At 40.2% G+C, this 25,119-nt stretch overlaps 1 protein-coding gene across 1 annotated transcript in view; it reads left to right on the forward strand.

Moving 5' to 3' along the window:
- SLC36A4 (solute carrier family 36 member 4) overlaps nucleotides 1-25,119 on the forward strand; it is a 112,635-nt gene that overhangs the window by 31,724 nt on the left and 55,792 nt on the right. Inside the window, exons 8-9 of the mRNA XM_075719854.1 lie at nucleotides 6,975-7,144; nucleotides 16,315-16,484. Coding sequence (XP_075575969.1) covers nucleotides 6,975-7,144; nucleotides 16,315-16,484 — 340 coding nt within the window. The remainder of the gene's footprint in view (nucleotides 1-6,974; nucleotides 7,145-16,314; nucleotides 16,485-25,119) is intronic.

Here is a 25,119-nt window from a genome sequence, read left to right on the forward strand (position 1 = left end):
AGAAATGGTTGTATGAACAAGCGTAGAGCAACATCAAAGCCTTAGTGTGAGATCCTGAATTAATGCAGCATCCCTTTTGAGAGAAGATGTTGTGATGCAAATATTGGACAGAGAGAGAGAATGGAGGTGTGCCTTTTTTCTTTCAGAGCTATTCAGTCATCTAGGTAGGGTGTTAGCTTTTTAAGAAAATCATTTAAAATAATTGAAGAGTGGAATTAATTTCTGGCTGTAGAAAAAAAGGACAAGCTTCAGTGTTCAGCTTCAGTGGTGCAAAAAGGAAGAAATAAAACCAAAACTAAGAAGTCTTTGTGAAAAGCACCTTATGTCTTTTGCATTCAGTTAAAATGTTAGGCTTTGTGAAGTTGTTGCAACAGGGACTATACAGGGACTGGAAAGAAATTTAGAGTGGAAATCTATCTAGCAGCTGCCCAACAGTGACACAGTGGCAGAACAAGCCCTGGCTCATGTCATACCTCTTGTCACCCTCTGTCTCCCTATGAACACTTCACGGATCTTTTGGATCCTGGTGGAATTTAACAGCTTAGGGAGCAGGGAGTTTGTGTAATATATGTGTAACTGGTTGCTACTTTGGCTTCGTGTTGACCCTGTGAGGTATAGAACTTTTCAGCATGTCTGGACTAGCTGATACTGGATACTGTATAAAACCTGGCTCAAGTTCTTTGCATAATTTCTTTGGGGATCAGTTCTGCCAAGGGAAGCATCTCCTGCAGTGACAACAACTGGCTCGAACCGCCTGCTGCTGCTCAGAGAAAGTGCCTGAACCTGGGAAGGCTCGCTGCTGGGGCTGGCAAGGGACTCTCTCGCCTGGATGGAGTGATGCAGGAAAGGCTGCATTAGCATCCTCATCTGTTCAGTCTGGAGGTGGATCTAGTCCTGATACTAACTCAAGGATAAGCAGGGAGAAATTAGCATTTTAAAATACAATTTCTCATGGCTACAAAATACAACACTAACTAAAAGCATGGAAAACTGTATTGGTTGGTAACTCAGCAGCATTCCCCACTTAAATCAATAGAGCTAGTTGTTAGCTTGGAGTGTGCTGCATGCTTCAAGATCTAAGTATGTTAATGTGTCTTTGGCTCACGATATTATTGTCCTGTATTTCTTTTTGCCTATCTTTTCCTTAAATTCAGTATAAATTAAGGTTGTTATGTTAAAGTGAGGTTGATGTTGCGGGAACACGTGTTTAGATGTGGTATGTTTTATTTCAACCTACTCATTAGTGTGTGTGAAGTGACATCATTGAGTTTAATGAGTAAACTTGATTTAATGCATAATTAAAAAGCAAGAGTTAGTATGCTTAAGAGAATTTTCTATAATGTTTTTAAATTGCTTTTTTATTTTTTTTTAATTAGGTCTTTGTTTTCTTGGAGAAACATGGGTCTTCAGACTGACTGGGTTTAAATGCAAAAGATAAAAAATTGCAGTACAGGTAGAAATTTAAAAAAAAAATTCTATTTGAATGCTTCCTCTGGACTCAAGCACATTGAACATAGTATGTATCACTGGTCCTTTGTTTTCCTTTATGAACTAAGTTTCAGATAGACAATTGTATGATAATCTTGTCTCCCTGTAAAAAGGAGTTTGTTAAAATGTGAAAAGTTAAAAACTAAAAATAAAACAGTAAACAGCTGTTAAGAATAGAACAATAGTTGTAGGTTACCTATGAGGAATAGTAAATGGTACTTGCGTTTTATTCTATTGATTTCACATTACTTCAATTCACATATTGATGTCTAGATTGAATTTCTCATAATAATCACTTTTTCAATTTTTTCACATATGGCCTATGAGAAATCATAGCATCTTGCTGGAGGTAACAATGTGCATCCATAGAACCACAGAAAAATTAAGCTGAAAAAGACCTCTGGAGGTGGTCAAGTCCAAACTACAGCTCAAAAAAAGGTCTACTTTCAGTTGGATTAGTTCCTTTGTGACCTTTTCCAGCTGAGCTATGAACGTATCTAAGAATGGAAGCTCTACAATCTCTCTTGGTAGCCTGTCCCAGCAATTAGCTGTTCTCTTTATAAAATTATTTTCCTTACGTCCAGCTGAAAATTCCCGTTGTTGCAACTAGTGACTGTTGCTTCTCATTCTTTGACAGTACACCTCTTGGAAATTGGTTTGGTCTTCTCTGCACGCCCTCTCTTCCTTTGGTTAGCAGAAGGGTTCAAGGAGATTCCCTGTCCTAGCTTTGTCTTCAGGATGAGTTAGCTCTCAGCTTCTCATGTGCTCCAGCCTGCTAGCCACCTTCACCTCCCTCAGCTGGATTTTCCCCATATGTCAGTGTTGATCTTGTACTGGGTGACCAAAACTGGACACTGGAATCAGGTGGAGTTTCTCATGTGCCACAGAGAGGAAGAATCACTTTCTTTGACCTCCTGCCTGTTCTCTTGCTGGTATAGCCCATGTGCATAAAAGTCGGCTACTGTCTCATGTTCAACTTCTTGTCTCTCAGGATGCCCAGGTGCCTTTCTGCAGAACTGCTCCCTAGCATGCCAGTCCTCATGCATGGCATTCTGCATGGCATTACTCTGTCCAGTGTTGAGGACTTTGCTTTTGTCTTTGAGCTTCATGAGGTTTGTCTCTGCCCAGTCCTCCAGCTTGTTGAGATTCCTCTGAACTGAGGCTCTAGTCTGTATCAACTACTATTCCCAAGTTAATGTAATCTACCAACATGCTAAGGTTATGTTCTGTCCCATCATCCAGGTCATTAATAGGATATTAATCAGCACCACCCCTACTATCAACCCTGCAGGAGCAACATAAATAACCTGTTTCCACTTGAACGCAGTACCCTCTGAGCCCTCTAGTCCAGACTGTTTTTCACCCAATTTGTAATCCTGCCATCCAATCCCTATTTCTCTAATTTGGTTACAAAGGATGCTGTGGGGTCCTGCATAGATAGCCTTGCTCAGTTGCAGTAAATTACACCCACTTCTTTCCCCTTGTCCGTAGAGCCAATCTTTTCATTAGAAAGGGCCATGAGATTGGCTAAGTGTGGTTTATCCTTGATAAATCCATGCTGGCTTGGCAATACAGAGCATGCTTCATGCAGGTGATGCGACCGTTGCCCTCAGCCTTGCCCCTGGGAGTGAGCACCTCATAGTCCCTGTAGCCTCAGGTCTGGATGGTTGTGTCTTTCCTCAGCAGTTTGTCATGGTCCAATCCTCTGACATGCCGGGGTGGCTGCTCAAGCTGGTGCAGGGGACCTTGCCCTGCAGCAAGTCACCACCTCTGTTATGCCAGATCCAGCAGTCTCGCACAGTCTTGAGCAGTGTCTCCGGGCTCCCTGTGCACCCCCTCCCAACAGCAGTGGCTGTGCCAGCTGCTTTGGTCCTGGTTGCTGGAGCTCCCTGGGGGTGAAGTCCCTGGGAGGGTGGACCTGAGTCCCTTCACTGCCTCGCAGCATTTTATGCTCAGCAGGAAAACTCCGGTGCTGTCTTTTGGCTCCTGACTGCTGCTCACTCATCTCCTGAATGCCAGGTGCTGCGTGATTCTTCTTCCCGCTCTGCTCTCTGGACAGGGAGTGGAAGCTATTCTGCATCTGATTTAAAGCATTACATATGTGCAAAATGTCATTAGTGATAATGGTTATTTATTAAAAATCTGGTGTGGTCATGTGAACATCTCTTTTCTTTTAATGCCTTTCTTTCAGAATGGCCATAGCCAGTGTTTGTCATACATATGTAATGTTTTGCTATTTCAGTTGAAGATGTAGCAAAAAAGTGGGAAGTTTCTTTCTCTTCTGAATTTTTATGAATAGCCTGGAGGGCTTTTTTTGTCTGAAAGAAGGCATCATAATGAACAGTCCCGTAGTCTTTGACTTGAGCTCCCTCTGACTGTGAAACCACAGGAAACTTTTTTCCTCCATTAGTAGTCTCCTACAGGTTGCTTTTGCTGTCCGCCAGAGGGGCAGGCAGTCTCAAGGATCCCTTTCCTGCCAGGAGTCATGGTGGAAAAACATGAGACTTTTTTCATGGCTGGGATGTGCATCAGTTCATTGCCCTCCTTCTGCCAAGAACGTACGAGCTGAATGCTGGATACTCTGGAAATCAAATCCCTGGGCCAGTGAAGTTATGAAGAGACTTCTGATATCTGTAAGCCGGGCAAGCAATTCCCATTAAAGTTCTGCAGAGACAATGTAGCTTGGAATAAGATCTTACTGTAACAATTTATGCTTGTTAAGATTCCCAGAAGCTGTGGAACTTGGCAGAACTTAGGCAGAAAATATATTCCATTTATAATCACCAGAGAATTAACAGATACACACTGAATGAGCATTTTTATTACTGGTCCAGGCCCAAATGCTCTCTGTTTGTAGGAACTCAAGAAAGGGAAAACTCAGAGGAAGGGAAAAGTTACTGTAGTTTGCTTTGAAGGATCAGAGCTCTTAATAAGGAGGTATGTTAAAACAATCTCCTAATTCCAACTGAGGACAAAAGAGCCTGAAGTGCTGTCTGTCCTACCTGGCAGTTTTTGATGTGAAATATAAAAAGATGACTTGATAGGTGCTGTACAGACACAGAAGCTTAATTCATTTAGAGGAATGAGCATATTTTGTCTGTGTGGCAGTAAAGTAATACTTCTAGCCACATGTCTGCTTTTGTATTTTTTTCTGCTACTCAACACTCATTTAAAAATTAATTTAAGTTTTGAAACTCTTCCTGGTTTAAATTTTGCATTCTCCACCAGATTAAGTTACAGTGCAAGCTCAGATTGCTTTCCAGAGGAAAAACATCATCAGTGGAGGCTCTGAATTATATAAAGAAGATCCTCAGTTAAGATGTATAATGTATTTTAATTTAAGATGAACAAAAATTTGGAAATGCCTCCAAATGTGCATCTTTTTAGAAATCTCTTTGTTCCCAAGTGTAAAATGACTTCTTCAGGATTTCTAGTGTAGGAGAAATGTAGCAACGTGGGATGGATTGGCAGTGCTGATACTCAATGGTAGGTCAGGAAGTGAATATCAGTGGGTGACCAGGAGGAAAGGAATGATTGCCCTATGGAAAATAATATGGCAGCAATTCAAATATACCAATTTGTTTGTTAATTTGTGGATGAAATCTGCTTTTTTCATAACTTACATTGGTTAAATTGAAAACAGTAAATATTCAGTCATTTAAAAAGCAATTTTGTATGAAGGACAGTAGCTTTTACAGGGCAACCCTGTAAAAGATTTGACATAAGTGTTACCCAGAGACAAAAAGCTTATTTAATTACAGTGTCATACTGTTAATCAAGTATAACCTGCATGTCTACTGAAAGATAAGCTGAACTGCGGTCTTTATTCCGCTGACTATATTGACTAGCTCTTCGTTACCGATCTTCATTACAGAAGTTTAGACATTTTACTTGTATGTAGGCATACAAAATTAGGTGTTTTAATCTTGAACTATATGCCTGTCCTGGTTTCAGCTGGGATAGAGTTCATTTTCTTCCTAGTAGCAGGCATAGTGCTGTGTTTTGGATTTAGTAGGAGAAGAATGTTGATAACACGCTGATGTTTTAGTTGTTGCTGAGTACTGCTTATGCTAGTCAAGGACTTTTCAGCTTCCCATGCTCTGCCAGGTGCACAAGAAACTGGGAGGGGGCACAGCCAGAATAGTTGATCCAAACTGACCAAAGGGCTATTCCATACCATATGATGTCATGCTCAGTATATAAAGTGGGGGGGGTTGGCCAGGGAGCAGCGATCGCTGCTCGGGAACTGTCTGGGTATCGGTCGGCGGGTAGTGAGCAATTGCATTGTGCATCACTTGCTTTGTATATTATTATTATTATTATTATCATTATTATATTGTTATTATTATCATTACTATTTTACTTTATTTCAATTATTAAACTGTTCTTATCTCAACCCAGGAGTGTTTCTCACTCTTACTCCTCCAATTCTCCCCCACATCCCATCGGGGCAGGGGGAGTGAGTGAGCGGCTGCGTGGTGCTTAGTTGCTGGCTGGGGCTAAACCACGACAATGCCGTATTGAGTATCTGAGATGAGTGTACAGTGCTGAATGACATGCGGAAGGTATGGTTGTCTAGGAGCATCCACGTACTTTCAGTTTGTGTCTTAATGAAGACATAAAAGGATTAATGAAGACATAAAAGGATCTGTTATGCTGATGAAATTCAAGGTGGGAAGAGCAGCATGTGAGCTTGTTACTTGGATTTCCTGCCTTGCCTGGAAATTTTGTGTTGGTGGCTGAAAACTTAAGTTGGAACTTACTAAGTATAATTTTCTATGCACTATATAGTACATGTAAAAGGCAATCTCTCCAGCAAACTGCATGCAGTAATGGTTGTAATGCCTGTACCTTCACTTTGAAGTGATGGCAAGCCCAGGAAGCTCACTTGGCTACAGTTCAGGCTCAGAGCACCTACACTATGTTTAGGAAAAGTGGTGCTTAGTGTGCCCGGCCCTGTCTCTGTCAGAAAAATGAAAAAGAGCATGAGTCCATATTCTGGTAGTCATGGATTCAAGCTTCCTGTCTGGGGAGAGCTGAGACTAAGCATGAGCTTATGTGTCAACCATATGCATGGTAGGTTTGTCTGTGATGGAGACTGACAGTGCAGACATACCTAATAAAAATAGGAGAATTACCCTTGGATTCTGAACAATTCAGTTAAAAAAAAAAACATTGTGTTGCTCATATTGCCTGTGTATTTTCACCTGCGCACCAGAAGTTTCTTGTCAGTTTTTCTAACCTGTAAGCATTGCTTTATATTTCCACACTGAAGCAGTTTCCCAACCAAGATATGTGCTTCTCAATAATTGAACATTTCTATGGGGTGCGTAAAACGTTGTGATTTTCCAGGCTGTAAAACATTATTGTAGAGTAATCTTTATTAATAACATCACCTAAATTTTGAAAGTTGGCTTTGAAACGGGGGAGAAAAGTAGTCTTACTGTGAGGACATGAAGTGTAATTGATTCTCCCTCTATTCCCAGGTACTCCCATTGGAAAACAGAATGAAGGACACCACGCGTTTCCCACAGGCGCTGAATATTGGCATGGGAATAGTCATGACCTTGTATATCTCATTAGCCACTCTAGGGTATCTGCGCTTTGGGGATGAAATCAAAGGCAGCATAACTTTAAACCTGCCACAAGATATATGGTAAGTGCATATTTGACTTAAAGCCAGTAATCTAGAAGGCAAAAATTTTGCAAAGGTTGTTCCATGCTTCAGTGCTGTCATGCTTATAACTGATAGGTGCTCAAACTCTTTTGGAAGTATACTGTGTGTACTATCTCTGTGCCTTCTGCAGTTGAGGTATGACCCTAGCCAGCAATTTCTTGCATATTAAAAGGAATTGCATATGGAAACAGATCAATGATCTTTACAGTAAAGTATTCTATCTCCGGCAGGAGCTAGTTCCAGGTGTGTTGAAGGAGAGAATATGCAGTATGCAACCAGCTATATTGCAATTCTGAAACCAGTTAGTTTTATGTTGGATATCCTGGTAATATAGTGGCCTTTTTTAGTGGAGTCACTGAGTTTAGCAGGTAAAAAACTGGAATAGAAGACATCAAAGCTGAATAGATTTGTAGTTCAGATGCAAGTCCATGGATAATGCATAATAATGGCTTCCTATCAGGAAAATGAAGCTTGTGCTTGCCAGTGTCTCAGGGATATTATAATTTTTATTTAGTTTTTTTTAATGCTATGAGAGCTCCACATGTCACGTGCTGAAGACAATTTCAACTGGTGCATTGTTAGTTCGGTGTCTATCTATGGATGGATATATACTGTAACTATTAATTTAAATATAACTCTTGATTTTTTTAGTATCTTTCTGTCTGATGGGCCTAAAATTAGGTATATTAGCAGGGCACAAGCGTAAAAGCTGAAAAGTATTTTAATGTTTTCATTCCAATCAAGTAATGTCTTACATTTTACATGCTTGCATCTATTTGTTGTTCAGTGTCAGTTGTGGTAGCATATTGAAGTAGTGAAAACTCAAATTATGTGAAACAAAAACGGCTTTGCTGAACTCAGTGCTGACTCCTTTTTTACTCTTTGAAAAAGAGAAGAACACATTTAAAGAATGTTCTTAATTTTCAAGTGTTGCTTTTTCACTCTTTTTTTTTTTCCATTTTTATTATTTGGAGTCAGTGTGAGCTATGCGTTTTTAATATTCTTAAAAAGTTTTGTTTATTGGCCTGACTGATTCCAATGATAAATACATGAAATGATAATAAAATGTGTCTGGAAGGATGAATGTTTTTTTTGTTGCTACAATTTTCATGTCTCTGTTGTTGCTTTTTTGCTTGTTTTGTTTTTGTACTGTGTCATGGTTTAACCCCAGCCAGCAACTAGGCATGGCACAGCCACTCATTCACTCCACACCCAGCAGGACTGGGGAGAGAATCAGAAAAGTAAAAGTGAGAAAACTCATGGGTAGTTTAATAGGTAAAGCAAAAGCCACACACGCAAGCAAAGCAAAACAAGGAATTCATTCACCACTTCCCATCGGCAGGCAGGTGTTCAGCCATCTCCAGGAAAGCAGGGCTACATCACGCAGAAGGGTTACTTGGGAAGACAAACGCCATCGCTCCAAACGTCCCCCTTTCCTTCTTCTTCCCCAGCTTTATATGCTGAGCATGATGCCATATGGTATGGGATAGCCCTTTGGTCAGCTGGGGTCAGCTGTCCCGGCTGTGTCGCCTCCCAACTTCTTGTGCACCCCCAGCCTCCTCGCTGGTGGGGTGGGGTGAGGAGCAGAAAAGGCCTTGACTCTGTAAGCGCTGCTCAGCCATAGCTAAAACAGCCCTGTGTTATCAACACTGTTTCCAGCACAAATCCAAAACATAGCCTCATCTAGCTCCTATGGAAAAAATTATCTCTATCCCTGTCAAAACCAGCACATACTGCTATTGTAAAAATGGAGATTTGGGCCTCAGTTTTTTGCCTGTTTTGTGGTTTTTGTGTTGGTCCCTGCCTCCCTTCCTGCTCCCCTCCACCCTATTTTTTCCTGTGGTTCTGTTTTTTGGGGCATATTGCTCATGATAATTGTGTCCTTCCATTGGACGTACATATACATTAAAAAAAAAGGAAGTCTTCAAACATTTACTGTATCCATCCTGTCTATGTGATGCATCTGAAAGGGAATATACTTCTATTTGTAATATTGCATGGTATTGCTTGTTGGTGATATGATTAGTGAAAAGTTTGTTTTAAATGGTAGCTCTGGTTTTATTTGTGTTTTAAGAGAAGTGCTCTTAAAAAAGGAGGGAGAGGAGTGTGGAATGAGGTAAGGTTGCTCACTGTTGCTTTTTATTGTGCTCATGCAAGCAACAAGATGAACTTTATTCTACTGTAATATTCTGTTTTATTCTGCAGCCCTGCTGTCTAACAGGGTTGCTCAAATATAAGTTTTCAAATAGCTCTCGGCTACAGTGCAGATGTGATGATAAGATGATATTTATCCTGATGGCTTTACAGACCTAATGCAAAGAAAGAGATAATAAAAGAGGTGGAAACTGGTGTTCTATAAGGTGGAGAATTGGCATTATAAGTTTAATAACCTCAGAGCTGCTCAGGGTACATATATAGCGATAACGAAGTCATCAGTTTTCTTCTTACCCTGGAGAATACCCCAGAGCACCAAACAAAATTAGAAGGAGAAGCAGCTCAGTGGTACGCCTGTGGGTTGTGATGTACAATGCTATTGCTGTGCAGTACTGCGGGCAATACTGATACAGTACTTATGAGCAAATGTGTGCAATTAAATGTGCTAGCAAAACAAATTTCCAGTGAACCATATGACAATATGTTGTTATTTGGTCCTCACATAAAAAGCCAGTAAGTGGCTGGACTGAACTAGAGAAACACAAGGAGCAGATGAGTTTTTATAAGAAAGCAGTCATGTGAAAGGGCCTAGAATGTAGCTAAGCAGTGAGACTTGGCTTATGTGTTTAATTCCAGCTGGACAATCCCGGTCTTAAAAATAAGCCTTTCCTGATAAAGAAAATTAAAATTCTGCTGCTTTCTGAGTTTTATTTGATGTTCTTGCAGATGAATTGACCAGAAGGCATACATAGGCCCTAGACCAGTTAAGTCCTTAAGTTTCATTTAAACAGAGGACTGCTCATAGTCTTAAAAACATTCTGCTAGATCAGAGCTTTTGGAGAAGAGACTTGTTGCAGTTCTAGTTTAGATTGTGTTTTGGAATACAAAGTGTCACTCAGCATAATAATTAGAATATGTTGAAAACTGACTTTATGAAAAGAGAGTAGTTTTCAGTTTGTTTTTGCTGATCTTTAACAACAGCTTCTTTCTGGAATCAAAGAATTCTATTTTACTGCATTAAATATTGTTTTTTTCACATGCAGTTATGTCTAGCTGCTTGGAATATCTTCGTAATTGTTTTTCATATCCTCAGATGTATGCAGAGTACCTAGTGACACGAATCTTTTTACTCAGTTCGTTGCTGACTAAGGAGAGGACACATAGGCATAGTGTAGTTTACCTGATTTGTTCATGATCATGAGGTGCCTCCTGACCCAAGCCAAGGAGTGGCCCTGTTTGACTAAACCAACACGTATTTGTAGTCAAAAAGTGCATGATTATTGTCACAATTATTATCAGTTCAAACCAAGTCCTGTGACATCTGCAAACATAGATTATGTGAAATTCTGCTTTAGTACTTTGTAGCGTCCTTGGTTGGGATCTCATAGAATCATAGAATGGTTTGGGTTGGAGAGGACCTTTAAAGATCATCTATTCCAACCCCCCTGTCATGGGCAGGGACATCTTTCACTAGATCAGGTTGCTGCAAGCCCCGTCCAACCTGGCCTTGAACACTTCCAGTGATGGGGCATCCACAGCTTCTGTGGACAACCTGTTCCAGTGTCTCACCACCCTTATCGTAAAGAATTTCTTCTTTGTCCTTGGCTAGGATCTCATCTTCTTGAGGCTGAAGTTTCTTTCCATGATCTGTTCTTCAGTAAGATATAAGTGACAGTCTTTGTGCAGCAGTTCCCTCACTGTGAATCCCAAAGGTTAACTACCACACAAATATTATAGCATATTAAAGTTCCACAAGACGTTACACGGTACTAGTTCAAGTAGAAGCTTAGCGTAATTAATGCCCTATTGGGTCTAGGTGTGTTGATATGTAAGTTTTGTTACGCTAGTTTCCAATTTTTTCCCCTTAAAAGAGGTACAACAAAATCTAAAATGTAGAACTGAAGAGAGGCAGACTTTTGTTAATTTCTTTTAGCACATATGAATCATTTAGAATTTTTTTAAAAGGTAGCCTAAGGAGCCATCTTTATCCGATTGGACTATAGTATTAAATTACTAATTAAATCACTTTAATAATATAAAAATTGTTTCCTAATTTGAAAAATTTGAAGCCTTGTAGAGCTAGAAAAATAGTGTAATGGAGATGCTTACTTCGGACTACTGTGTATTTAAAGCTTTGAATCCTGTTTTTGAATCTCTTCTAAAAATTATTTTTGTAAAGGTTTGGGGTTATTTGACGCCTGAGGATTACAGGCTAATTGTGGGTAGCTGGTCAGTTTTTCTTTTTGTTAACCAGCTAAAATCCATCTAGGCTTCTGGAATACGGACAGTGATGCAGAGCTGATAGAAAAGTGACTGTTTTTTCCTCTAAATTTCTTAAAGCTGCTCAGCAATCAAAAACAAGTATGCCCCAAAAGCAGTGGCTTCTAAACTAGCTACACAATTATGTCACCACGTCAAGTAATGTAATAGTTTTTCTGTCCCTTTGAATATGCCTTTGGGGCTTTATTGAGTTGTGTACAGTAATGGTCAAACCTTTCATACAAATAATTTAGGACCTGTTAGTCAAAATATATTTATAGTCAAACTGTATTTTTCTTTCTTCCCCCCATATATACACTTTTAATCCCTTCCGTTTATTTGTTCAGCTAATAAAAAAGCTGATTTTTTGTTAGCAGTCTTTCAGTATCATCAAAAATTGAAAACCTGATGAACTGGCTTGCAGTTGTGAGAGGAGAAGCATGTAAGATCGGGCTGAAAGGTCCATTCAAGTTCATCAGCTGTATTCCTCTGCTCAAAACCACTCCAGTGTACCAAAACCATTACTGACTATGTGTTCAACACTTCCTTCAAAATGTGGAAGGAAGGATGATGGAGGCATCCTGTTGTGGGAAAGAGCTGAGCTGTATGGATACAAATTTTGCTGTGCTGTGCTATCTGGCCACAGGACGAGGGGCTAAAAGCAGTCCTGGCCAAATTTTATTTACTAATAACAGATACATGCTATGATACTCTAGGAAGTACACTTTGAGTGACCCCTGCCAAGCTTTGAGAGATACAAAGGTGCAGTTCGTTCTTTCCCTACTCTTGCCAGTGTTTTTTATTTTCTTACTGTTGCAAGTTGCCTTTGCTTTGTGGTTGCAGTTGAGGACTGAAGCAAAAAAAGCATGCAGTGCTTTGGTCTGCTCAGTGTCATCTTCTGTTATCAAAGGTTGTGTATGGGAAATATTTCCTCTTTCATTTGTGAACACACAACACCCCATGGCAAATGGACCAAAATTTTACCCAAAAGCTTTGATGATGTTCTTATTTGCATTCTTAGAAGCAAAATCATACCAAGAGACTCATAACTTGTGTTAGTTGGCTGTAAGCAGACCTATGGCAAATGATTGTAGTTTATGCAGCATGGATTAAAAATGCAACTAAATTAAAAACTGTTGGTGGCATGGGTAATTCTTTTTCACTTGTTCGTTCAGCCATAAGCTACAGTGGCAAAAGTGACCACACTTCATTTTTTTGGGGGGGAAGATTTACTCCAGTTTTTTGAGAACTTAACAAAAATTCTCAAACTAATTTCTCTGAGACATTCTCTTGGAGTAAATCTGCAGACATTTTGTTTACAAAAAGCTGGAGATGTAGGAAAACTTTCAGACAGCTCATGAAGGAAAACCCAATAATGCTACAACCATATAGTTATGGATTTCAAGATAAGTGAGGTAAGAGCATGAGCATGGTATCTAAAATACCTTAACTGTCTTGGAAGAAAAAAAGGAACTTCTTATCTAAAATTTGGCAAGACAGTGCCAATATATGGGTTATCTTCCAACATACGTAAGGAAGCAAGATGCACACATCCATGCAAAATTATGTTGAAGTTAGGTTGCCAACCCATCCAGGCTTTTTTTTTTTTTTTTTTTAAATATTTTCTTTATTTTATACCTAAGCCTCACAGCCGCTTTTATGTTTTATATTTATGTTTTTATATGAGGGTAGATGTGAATTTTTTTCCTTGATATTTTTGTCTTCACCTTAGATATGACTCTTTTTGTCTGATAAATACTAATAATCTTTTCCTTTACTCACAGGATAGGGTTTTTTGGTTCAGCACAAATCTGAAAAAAATACATAAAGATTAAAGCTGGATGATCTGAAGTCAGTTAATATCTTTGGAATAGTAAAGAGTATTTTGAACCAATTTAGGCAAAAAGAAGTTAAATGTAGCTGAGCTTTATATTGTTTATAAAGAAACTGTCGACTGTGTTGCACTTTCTGAACATTTTTATCTATACTTTGATGGCATGCAAGGGTGGAATAGCACTAGAATGGAAAGAGATTAATGCTAATAGAATTTTTTCCCTCTTCTTAAAATGTAGTTTGTGCCTTTTACCAGTCTGTATAGATATAATTTTGCTTTTTATGTAACTGAATTCTTGGAGTGGTGCAAGGCAGCAGCTTGTCTTTGTCTGGCACAGAATTTAAAACCATCCTAAAGTAGCTTTTCAACAAAATACACAGTCTTTTTTAAAAAAAAAAAAAAATTCTTGATCCCTAAAATGTTTGTCTAGTTACAGCAGCTCTGGTCCTGTATGTTAGGAAAGACATTCCTGCATCAAAATGAACTCTCTCCTACACAAGTATACCTTCTTTTTCCAACTGATTTTTTTTTTGCCCCAGTAATGCATCCTGCCAATCCACCACTGGCATAAGGTTGGCACAATTTAAAGCTGTAGAACTTGGTACTCGTTTGCGTTGCTATAAACCCTATGAAATTTTGGTACAAACCAGTGTTTTTTCCCATCACTACTGACTTTAAATACCAGGGTCATTACACTTCCATCACCTCATATCTGACACAACCCTACACTAAACTTTGTTTGTGTGTTACTGCTTTTTGACATGGCACAGTAATTTAACAGTGTTTTGTACCTAGTGCTTTTGGTGAGGAGGGTGTGGACAGCAAGCAAATTTGTTTATGGAGATTTTCTAGCCTTGAAGGTGCACCTTCCAATTTTAATAGATTTTCTGAGATGTCTTCTTCCCGATGTGAAAAGTCTTTTTAGGAACACTTTGTGAATATGCAGAAATCTGGAATATACTGGCTTTGGTTTTTAAAATGGCCAGTGTTTACTTCCACTGTGAAAAGTTTGTCAAAGTGCAGATTATCTTTGATGTGAATTGGGAATTTTCTTTTCCCAAATAACTGCCTGCTGTATAACCTGCTCTTCTTTAAGTTTATTGATTTATGATTGCATGGTATTGATTTCTTTGTGGGGTTTTTTTGGGTACATATTTTGGCAGTATGCTTATCTTTTGCAGTTTCGTAGGCAGTTATGACTGTTGCAAGCAGATAATGTTATCTTTTTGTTTACTGGGAATATATATATAGCGCCTTAGTGCCATGTGGCCATAATGATACTTTGAGCATCAGGCAGAATCCTGCTACCACACATGAAAGTGCCTAACACATTGTATCTTTTTGCACTTTTCCCTCAGTTGGTCATGATCATCATCACCATAACTATTACTAATTTTTGCACCTCTTTTTATTCTGTTGGAGAACTTCATAGCAAGGTATTAAAACAGAATAGAACATAATCTGTGTAACATTTAGTTTTCTGTAACATAATGACTAGTTTGGCTCTGGAAACTGGAACTGTGGCCTTCCTGAGTGCATATAGTTTTGGAAGCAATAATTGACATGCAGGAAAGGCATCAAAGCTATCTGGAAAAAATGACTTCTCTAGGATTTTCTCACACTATCACCATGCTGCTCCTGAACAGAGACTTCATTGCTTAGATGACAACTGCAGCTATTCGTCTTCAGATTTTTATTTTTCTATTAGTGCTTATGTTATGAAGGGTTTTTTTATTGTCCTAAGAGCCTGATACTCCGTTTTGTGTTTGATTGATCGTTACCTGAGAGCAAAGACTGATTGTCAAAATGATAGTGCATGATCAGTTTTCATCTTCATTAAGAAACACAAAGAGGATTGCTTGAATTTTTGGTTTCCCACACATTAAAATACTTCTGTTGTATTGGTTTGCCCATTATTACAGCTCCTCTGTTAAAGAAATAATTTGGCAAGAGAGGGATGAAATCCTGTACATATAATATGTCTTTTATTAGTATAATAAATTAGTATAATTAGTATAATGTTGATCACTGACTGTGTCTTGGCTTATCTTTTGAAATGAGTAGTAGTGGGTACTTTCTGTCATCGTGGCCCTCAGCCTACTACTTAAGGACTCTGTAAATCACATTTTGGCTCAGAGCAAGCCTGTAGGCACAGAACCACAGTTTGTGGAGAGACTGGGAGGTTGGAGAGTGTGTGGGTAGCATTGGATTTCTTCTTTTTGTTTTCCCCCACTGTGGAGCTGGGACACAGTCACTGACTGAACACTCCTAGGTTTGGGATCTTGGAAGCTATAAATACAGCTTTGTGGGATTTGAGCTGATTTTTAGTTTCATGGATGCTGACCTAGTGTTGATTTAGTTGTGTTGTCTAATGTGCAGGGAGTTCTCAGAGTAAGCAGAAAAACCCTGGCATTGCACGTGTCAGAAGCAAAATTTGAACCTATTGCTCTGAAAAGCCAAATAATCTTTCTGTCCACATCTTTATTCTGTTTGGAGGGAGTTATTATGTTTACCATGTGGTTTTTTGATGTACAATTTTAGAAAAAATCCACTGTTGTCAACCAAAAATAGTCTTAGGGAAAAAAATTGTCACTTCACCAGTCTTTTTACTTAACAACTTAACAACTATGGGGATTTTTGTAAATCTTACAGTGAAGGGAAAAAAAAAAGCACTGAACAGGTTGTATTTTAGTAGGCCTTAAAGCTTGTTAAATACTCTGAATTTGCATGAGGTAAAGAATCTGGATCTAATGAGAAATGTGGGGGTTTGCTTGCCTAGCCATTAACAAATTCTCAAATGTCATATGATAGAAAATTCTTTAAAAGAAAAAAAAAATAGCAAGCTAGTTTTTTTAATGAAGACTTTGCAACCTACATGAACATATGTAAATGTTTTGAACAGGTTGTATCAGTCTGTAAAAATTCTGTACTCCTTTGGGATTTTTGTGACCTATTCGATTCAGTACTACGTCCCTGCGGAGATCCTCATTCCAGTTGTCACCTCCAAAGTGGAGCAGAAGTGGAAGTTACTCTGTGAGCTTGTGGTGAGAGCACTATTAGTCTGCTCAACTTGTAAGTATGTGCATAACATCCATAAAAAAGCTTGGTATTACATGTTGTTGGGGCCTGCTTATTTAAATACATGCTTTGTTACTTATTTTTCCAGAGGCTAGATAAGCTGAAATTTTGTTTCAATGATTCAGTATGTTTTGATTTTCATGAACAAGTGAATCTAATGTATTTTAACCACACTTTTTTTAGTAGTTGTGACCAATTATTTGACAATCATATCTTTTGCCAATAATACTCTAAAGCTGGCAACTTGAAAATAATTTTCTTAGAACAGAATTTTTTAAGTAATAGACACACATTGCTGTTTCATGTCAGCATTTCTCTATGTGACCTGCAGTACATGCTGCTCGTGGAGAAATGCTTTTTCTGTTTCATCAATATAAGGATTAAGCCTTAGGTGTGCTGCTCTGTATCCATACAATAGCACTGTCAAGCATGGATGCCTGGTCAGAGTGTTCATGCGAGGCCACTTAATTTAGGTGATAATGCTGCAAAGTAGTTTTGTATCCCTGCACTCAATGTCTGTTACTCCTTTTGTTTTTCTCACTTGTCCCCTACCGTTCCCATCCCTCCTACTGTGTCCCTGCCTTTCTCACAGCGAGTCTAGGTTCCATAGACAATAGTAGTAATCAGCAGAGCTCACTGAACGGGGAGCATGCTCTCATCTAAGAATTGATATTCCTGGAGATAATGAACTGAGGAGGAAGTTTAGGTTTGTCTTTACAGCTTCCATCTAAAGTGCTGAATAACACAGGAAGCTTTTCTCAGAGATGTTGTAACAAGTTGATTCCAGTACAAAGCTGGCTTCTTGACTCTGCCATTTGTACTGTAATAAGCTGTCTACCTTAAAAAAAACCCCAAAACTGCCAAACAAGCAAAAAATGCCAAACCTTGTCTTTTAGGGAGAAAACATTGATGAAAAAGTAGAGTTTAGTTTTTGTTGGCTCTCTTCTCTTGGTGAGTACTGACCAGTGGCTAATGGGCTGGATGGCAGCTAATAATTGTCTGTTGTCAAAGAGAACTGGAACATCCAGTGACACCTTCTTAAGGTCAAGCCTGTTGAGATAAACAGTTTAATGTTGGTGCAATTTAATTACTGCAGTAAGCAAAGGGAAATACCATTGATCTAATAACTTCCTGCTCTGAAAATACATCTGCTATGTGAAATTAAAAAAAAAAAAATGTGAAAAGCTTTCTTGAATAATGAAGTGCAGATCTCCTGAAGCACCCTATAGCCTGTGTTCTGCTTCAAGTGTTCATGGTGCATAGCAAACCTGTGAAGATTTTAAGATTGAGGATAGATGAATAGCTCTTGTAATACCTGAGAGACATCTAGATCAAAATGCTTCAGGATCCAAAATGCTTTTCAGTGTCTCTCCAGGACCCCAGTAAACTCTCCAGTCTTAACCATATCTTGGTGTCATGAGGCCCACAACTTCCACTCATTCTCTGTTGTACTTTATGTGCCCCTTATAACCTGTCCTGGTAATGATACCACAATACATTTGAAAAGCTGAAATTCTTGTAGATCCAAACTGTTATTTACAGCTGAAGGTTTTGAGAGTTTATAGGTGAAAAAGGTGCTTTCAGAGATGTGTCTGATGAGAAGAGCCTGTGGTGAACAGGTTTAAAAGCACATTTGCGTTTGACTTCGGAAAATTATAAATGACTCCATGATATTCAGCCCTAGGATGGTTTTTTTTTTCTCAATTTTATTATTGAGCTTAGTAATTACTGGGTAGTCTGGGAAGGCAAAACTGGGGAATAATCTCCAAGAAAAAGAAGCAGCAGAAGAAAGAGAATTAGCTTTAAAATCTGGAAGAGGAGTCTGTGAAAGGTAAAAAGAAATGGAAGTGAGTCAGAGGTGGGGTACCTTGTGAGTGGGACTTGAAAATGGAGCGGTTGCCTACTGGGTATAATTAACTGCAGTTGGATGAACTGGGACAGAAAGAGTCTAACCCAGCATGAATTGTGGTGGATCCCTTTTTCCCAGAGGTATGCTGACACATATTCTTTCTTCTTTTTGTTTTCATGCAATTGTGCATTGTGAGTTTTTTCAGATTTTTTTTTTTCATTATAAACCAGCAGCTAATGGTCTTTCTTTTCTGAAGGCATGATAAATACTTTAAAATGATTCAGTATAAAGTGAATGCTATATCTTTATTTCTTTTAGAAAAAAGTGTAGTAAAATTGGACCTGGTTTGTGCCATTGAAATTTGACTGTGATGCGAATCTCTAAAATGGACCTGCTGAAGTGTTATAGGTGTCACTGGGATATTTGGGAGTATTAAACTGGTTGCTGCGAGGCAAAGAAAATTAAAGTTTGCTCTTAAATGTTTGATATTTGCCAGGCTGTTTTGTGACATGTTGTGTTTATCCTAGTTTGTCACTTCAGTTTTTTTCAAGTAGTTTCTACAAACTGCATGCATGCAGTACCTATAATACTTTTTCACCAACAGTTGTGTGTGTAAGCTCCCATGCTTACACTCATCTTCTGTTTGTCATTTTTCATGGAAGCATTGGTTATAAACCAGAATGGATTTAAATAGTGCTTCACTTTCACTAGGTGCGGACCATGGTTCCTAAAATGATTCAGAAAAGTGTTTCTTAATTAGAAAGAAAAAACCCAAAACCTTTTAAATTGAGTTTTAAAAATGAAATGGTTTTGATATCAGTGACAGAATATGTTGTAATGTCTGGACCATTCAGAGGTCATACACTGACTAAAGGGACTCTGCCTGCTTGAAAATAATTCTGTAAAAAGAGAAACTTCAGGTGTGTTACTAATAACACATTAGCTTATTAAGCGAAGACTTGAAAAATTAGTTATTACGAATAATGGCTTTTGCATTTCTCAAATAAAAATCAATAAGGTCATTGTTTTATTGTTGCAGTATATCAGAAACTTTGCTGGGAAAAAGCATACCCTGGAGTCGTTTTTTTTTTGTTTTGTTTTGCAAGGTTTGTTTTAAGTAAGAACTTGACAAATGACTGGAGATGTAACATGCATCCAAAAAAACATATGCTTTGCATATGGTTTTTCATTATTTACTTGCTCACTTTTGGGCACTTAGCATTGCAGGAGGATAATCACGAGCATATCATGTATTTTTAGATTTGCATGTTCTGCTTCCTCTGCTATTGTTTCACAAAAGAGACCATATCTGAAGCATGCTATGGAAAATACACTTGACCCCTAATGTCACCAGTCCGAGCCAAACCTTCAAGCTTGGGGCAGGGGAGGAGTGTACCCAGCCGCTGGGAAGTCCATGGCTGGGCCTGGGTAGTTGTCGCTCTGGGAGTAGGTCAGTCGTTGCTCACTGAGCAGTTCCCGAGGAGCAGTGAGATCACCTGGCCTCTTTTTCTAGACAGAATTGGTAGTTAAAGCTGTTCAAAAGATTGGGTTTTACCGTATTGCAAAGAAATTTCAAATAGATTTAAGAACAGTGTTTGCAGTAGGTGTCTGAAATTTCACATCTATTCTTAGCAGCTTTTTCAAGACTCTGACATGGTATTATTCAAGATAAAAGCAAATACTAAGGAGGATTTTTGCTGGGAGAGCGCTGGACTGACAAAAGCATGCTTTTCCTTTGTCCCCATCCTTCCTGTAGGCCCCCTTTAAGTGCTGAAAGGCCGCAATAAGGTCTCCTCGCAGCCTTCTCTTCTCCAGGCTGAACAACCCCAACTCTCTCAGCCTGGCCTCGTAGGAGAGGTGCTCCAGCCCTTGGATCATTTTTGTGGCCCTCCTCTGGACCCGCTCCAGCAGGTCCATGTCCTTCTTGTGCTGAGGGCCCCAGAGCTGGACGCAGCACTGCAGGTGAGGTCTCACCAGAGCAGAGTAGAGGGGCAGAATCACCTCCCTCCACCTGCTTCATTTGATATTGAACACTTCTCTCCATTTCATTTGCAAGAGATGTACATCTCTTCATCGTTGCTTGGATTTCACAAGGTATGGTGTAGCAAGTTGGAAAATCACACCATACTTCATAGATCATAACACTAAATGGTTGTTTTACAAAATCAGGTGAGCACCTTGTGCACTGACTGGAGCGGTGAGCTAGGCTTGTGGTGAAAGTCCAGAGCAGAGCTGGAGACTGGGTTTGGTAGTTGTTGAAAGCAGGTGGGAGCTAGTCTTGTAGCTAGCTGGCAGAAATATGATTGAAAGCTGGACTAAGCATCACTGTGGGGGGCAAAGTTAGAAATTTGGAACACATACAAACAGAAGGAATAGGATGAGAGCCACCATAGGATTTGGAAAGCACTGAGAACAGATAGGGAGGTGCAGTGTTGTGTGGATACTCACTGGCTGCCCTCAGGTCATGCTTGGAAGTTCACCACTGGAAGTTCATCCAGGCATGTGCCTAAGGATCTCTAGCAGCTGCCTGTGTTGCAGCCTCTGCCTGATGACTTGCCAGCTTTGTCCTTTGGTGAGTCCGTTCAGCTCATCATAATAGAAACAATCCTTGTAAGACATAAGAGGACAGAAAATCTATCTGATTGTGATCAGATAGTACGACGACATCGTTGTGGTTTCAATAGCTTCTGTTACTGTTGCATATGCATTTTTATTTGAAGTGTAAATGCTTTTAATTTATTTTTCTCACAGATTTTACTTAGTGTTTGTGGTATCTGAATGTCAGATAACTTCAGTACTTTGAAATATTTGGTCAGTATGGAATTTTTATAATGCTGAAAGATGTAATATCAGGGTAAATACTTTAAAACACACGTCACAAAAATAGTTTGGATCTGTCTTTGCTGCTTCTGCTTGAGTACAAGTTGGGCACTGTGGCCATGGTACAGCCCTTAGCTGAGCCTGTTATGTGATGGGCTTGTGGCTATTGCACATTGGGATTAACCATTTGAGTGTGAAGCTTTTTAGTTTGCTTCTGAAGGAACTGGACCATCCTGGCTGAATTTTTAAAAGCTTTGTTAATATCTTTTACATAGAACAGTGTGAGTTTTACTTTTACCTTTTGAGAGACCAGTTTGTCTGGGAGAACAAGAAAAAAACCTTCTACCCAAATGAGTCCTGTTAGTGCATTGCTTGAAATAAACTGCCATTATATCATGAGAGTTTTTTACTCTTCCTTGCTTACCTGGCACAGAGATCGTGGCAATTCTGGAAGGGGAGAGTATGGAGAGGTTTTGCTGAGACTAAACAGTTAATTCTCCTGTGTGAAGAGCTTCAGAGTATGCTGAGCACATGGAGATTGAGAGGAGATCTGGAGATCATCAGATTCAACTGCCAAGTGTTAGTCAGTATTGATAGAATAGAATAGGATCATTAAGGTTGGAAAAGACCTCTAAGATCATCTAGTCCAACCATCAACCGAATTTCAGTAGTTTCAGGTAGTTGTAGAGAACGATAAGGTCTCCCCTCAGCCTCCTCTTCTCTAGGCTAAACAATCCCAGTTCCCTCAGCCGCTCCTCATATAGGGCCTGTGCTCCAGACCCTTCACCAGCTTTGTTGTCCTTCTCTGGACACGCTCCAGCAACTCAATGTCTTTCTTGTATTCAGGGGCCCAAAACTGGACACAGTATTCCAGGTGCGGCCTCACCAGTGCCAAGTACAGGGGGACAATCACCTCCCTGCTCCTGCTGGCCACACTGTTCCTGATACAAGCCACGATGCTGTTGGCCTTCTTGGCCACCTGGGCACACTGCTGGCTCATGTTCAGACAGCTGTCAACCAACTCCCCCAGGTCCTTTTCCACCATGCAGCTTTCCAGCCACTCTTCCCCAAGCCTATAGTGTTGCATGGGGTTGTTGTGCCCGAAGTGCAGGACCCGACACTTGGCCTTGTTGAACCTCATACAATTGGCCTCAGCCCATCAATCCAGCCTGTCCAGGTCCCTCTGCAGGGCCATCCTACCCTCCAGCAGATTGACACTCCCACCCAACTTGGTGTCATCTGCAAACTTACTGAGGGCGCACTCAATCCCCTCATCTAGATCATTGATAAAGATATTAAACAAGGCTGGCCCCAAAACAGAGCCCTGGGGAACACCGCTCATGTCCGGCCGCCAACTGGACTTAACTCCATTCACCACAACTCTCTGGGCTCGGCCACCCAACCAGTTTTTTACCCAGCGAAGACTACAGCCATCCAAGCCATGAGCTGCCAGCTTCCCAAGGAGAATATTATGGGAGATGGTGTCAAAGTCCTTGCTAAAGTCCAGGTAAATGACGTCCGCAGCCTTTCCCTCATCTACCAGGCGGGTCACCAGGTCATAGAAGGAGATCAGGTTGGTCAAGCAAGACCTGCCTTTCATGAACCCATGCTGGCTGGGCCTGATCCCCTGGTTGACCTGCACTTGCCTGTTGAGTTCTTTCAGTATGAACCTCTCCATAATCTTTCCCGGCACCGAGGTCAGGCTGACAGACCTGTAATTCCCCACGTCCTCCTTCTGGCCCTTCTTGTAGATGGGCATCACATTGGCAAGCCTCCAGTCATCAGGGACTTCCCCTGTTAGCCAGGACTACCGATAGATGATGGAAAGTGGCTTGGCAAGCTCCTCTGCCAGCTCCCTCAGTACTCTCGGGTGGATCCCATCTGGCCCCATAGACTTGTGAGCATCCAGGTGGCGTAGCAGGTCATTAACTGCTTCCTCCTGGGTTATGGGGGGTTTATTCTGCTGCCCGTCCCTGTCTTCCAGCTCAGGGGGCTGAGTACGCTGGGGATGACCGGTCTGGCTATTAAAGACTGAGGCAAAGGTGGCATTAAGTACCTCAGCCTTTCCCTCATCCTTGGTGTCGATGTTCCCCCCACATCCAATAAAGGATGGAGATTCTCCTTGGCTGTCTTTTTGTTGTTAATGTGTTTGTAAAAACATTTTTTATTATCTCTTACAACAGTGGCCAGATGGATTTCTAGCTGGCCTTTTGCCTTTCTAATTTCCTTTCTGCATGACCTCACGAGATCCCTGTACTCTTCTTGAGTTGCCTGCCCCTTCTTCCAAAAGTGGTAAACTCTCTGTTTTTTCCCTGAGTCCCAGCAAAAGCTCCCTGTTCAGCCAATCCATTTGTCTTCCCTGCTGGTTCATCTTAGGGCACATGGGGACAGCCTGCTCCTGCACCCTTAAGACTTCCTTCTTGAAGAAGGCCCAGCCTTCCTGGACCCCTTTGCCCTTCAGGACTGCCTCCCAAGGGACTTTCCCAACCAGTGTCCTGAACAGGCCAAAGTCTGCCCTCCAGAAGTGCATGGTAGTCTTTTAGCTGGCTCCCCTCCCTTACTTTGCCAAGAATCAAGAACCTTATCCTATCACGGTCGCTAAATCCAAGATGGCCTCTGACCACCACATCTCCCACCAGTCCCTCTCTGTTTGTAAGCGGCAGGTCAAGTGAGGCACCTCCCCTGGTAGGGTCACTCACCAGCTGTGTCATGAAGTTATCTTCCACACATTCCTAGAACCTCCTAGACTGTTGCCTCTCTGCTGTGTTGTATTTCCAGCAGACGGCCAGTGAGTTGAAGTGACGAGAATGAGGGCTAATGATTATGAGACTTCTGCCAGCCGCTTATAGAATGCTTCATCTATCTCTTCATCCTGGTTGGGTGGTCTATAACAGACTCCCAGCAGGACGTCTGCTTTGTTGGCCTTCCCCCTCATCCTTACCCATAAGCACTCGACCTTATCATCACCACTGTTGAGCTCTACACAATCGAAACACTCCCTAACATACAGAGCCACCCCACTGCCTCTCCTTCCATGCCTATCCCTTCTGAAGAGCTTATAGCCATCCAATGCAGCATTCCGGTTATGAGAGTCCTCCCACAACGTGTCCGTGATGGCGACTAAGTCATAGCTATCCTGCTGCACCAAGGCTTCCAGCGTCTCCTGTTTGTTGCCCATGCTGCATGCATTGGTGTAGATGCACTTGAGCTGGGCTATTGATTTCACCCCCCGCACTGCCATGCCACCCTTGGGCTCCTCTCTAGTGAGCCTGATTATATCCCTATATATGTTATAATATTTTATATTCTATTTAAACATATATTTTATATTATATTATGTTTATATATGTATTTTTATATATGTTATATATTTTATATATAATATACAATGTATATATTGTTTGATGCTAAACAGCATCAAACATTTTCACTTCTGTTGATGCCTCTCAGTGAAAACTGTGGTTAAAAAATTTAGGATGGGGCAAGAATATAAGTTTCGAGTAGAATGTAAATGTAAATTTCTTGCTTGCTGTCTAGCAAATGTGTAGTTACGTCTTCTGTCAGAAGGGCACTAAAATTAAATTGTGCTTGCTGGAGGTGTTGGAAGAATTAAAAAAAAAAGGTAGTACTGAGAAAATCGTTTTTATCTGAATGGTGGTAGCAAATCCATGAAGAAGTAAAGGAATGAAATAGAAAAGAATGATTTAAGCAGTACTTTAGTTTTTAAAGAATAAGTTGCGTTTGACTGATTAGTTTCAAGATAGTGAAAGAGTTTTTTTTGTGAATTGGTAAAAGCTGCTGAAAAGCATCATCAGCAAATATAATGGAGAGTTGAGAGTTAATAATATCTTTCATCCCCACAAGAAATAGAGATGGTTTTTTAATAGCTTAATTTAGGGCTGCATTCCTGCAGCCACGGTGCTCCTGTTAAAATGAAAATTAAGAATACTGCAGTTGAAT

This window comes from Pelecanus crispus, chromosome 1 (assembly GCF_030463565.1).
Source record: "Pelecanus crispus isolate bPelCri1 chromosome 1, bPelCri1.pri, whole genome shotgun sequence".
Lineage (NCBI taxonomy): Eukaryota > Metazoa > Chordata > Aves > Pelecaniformes > Pelecanidae > Pelecanus > Pelecanus crispus.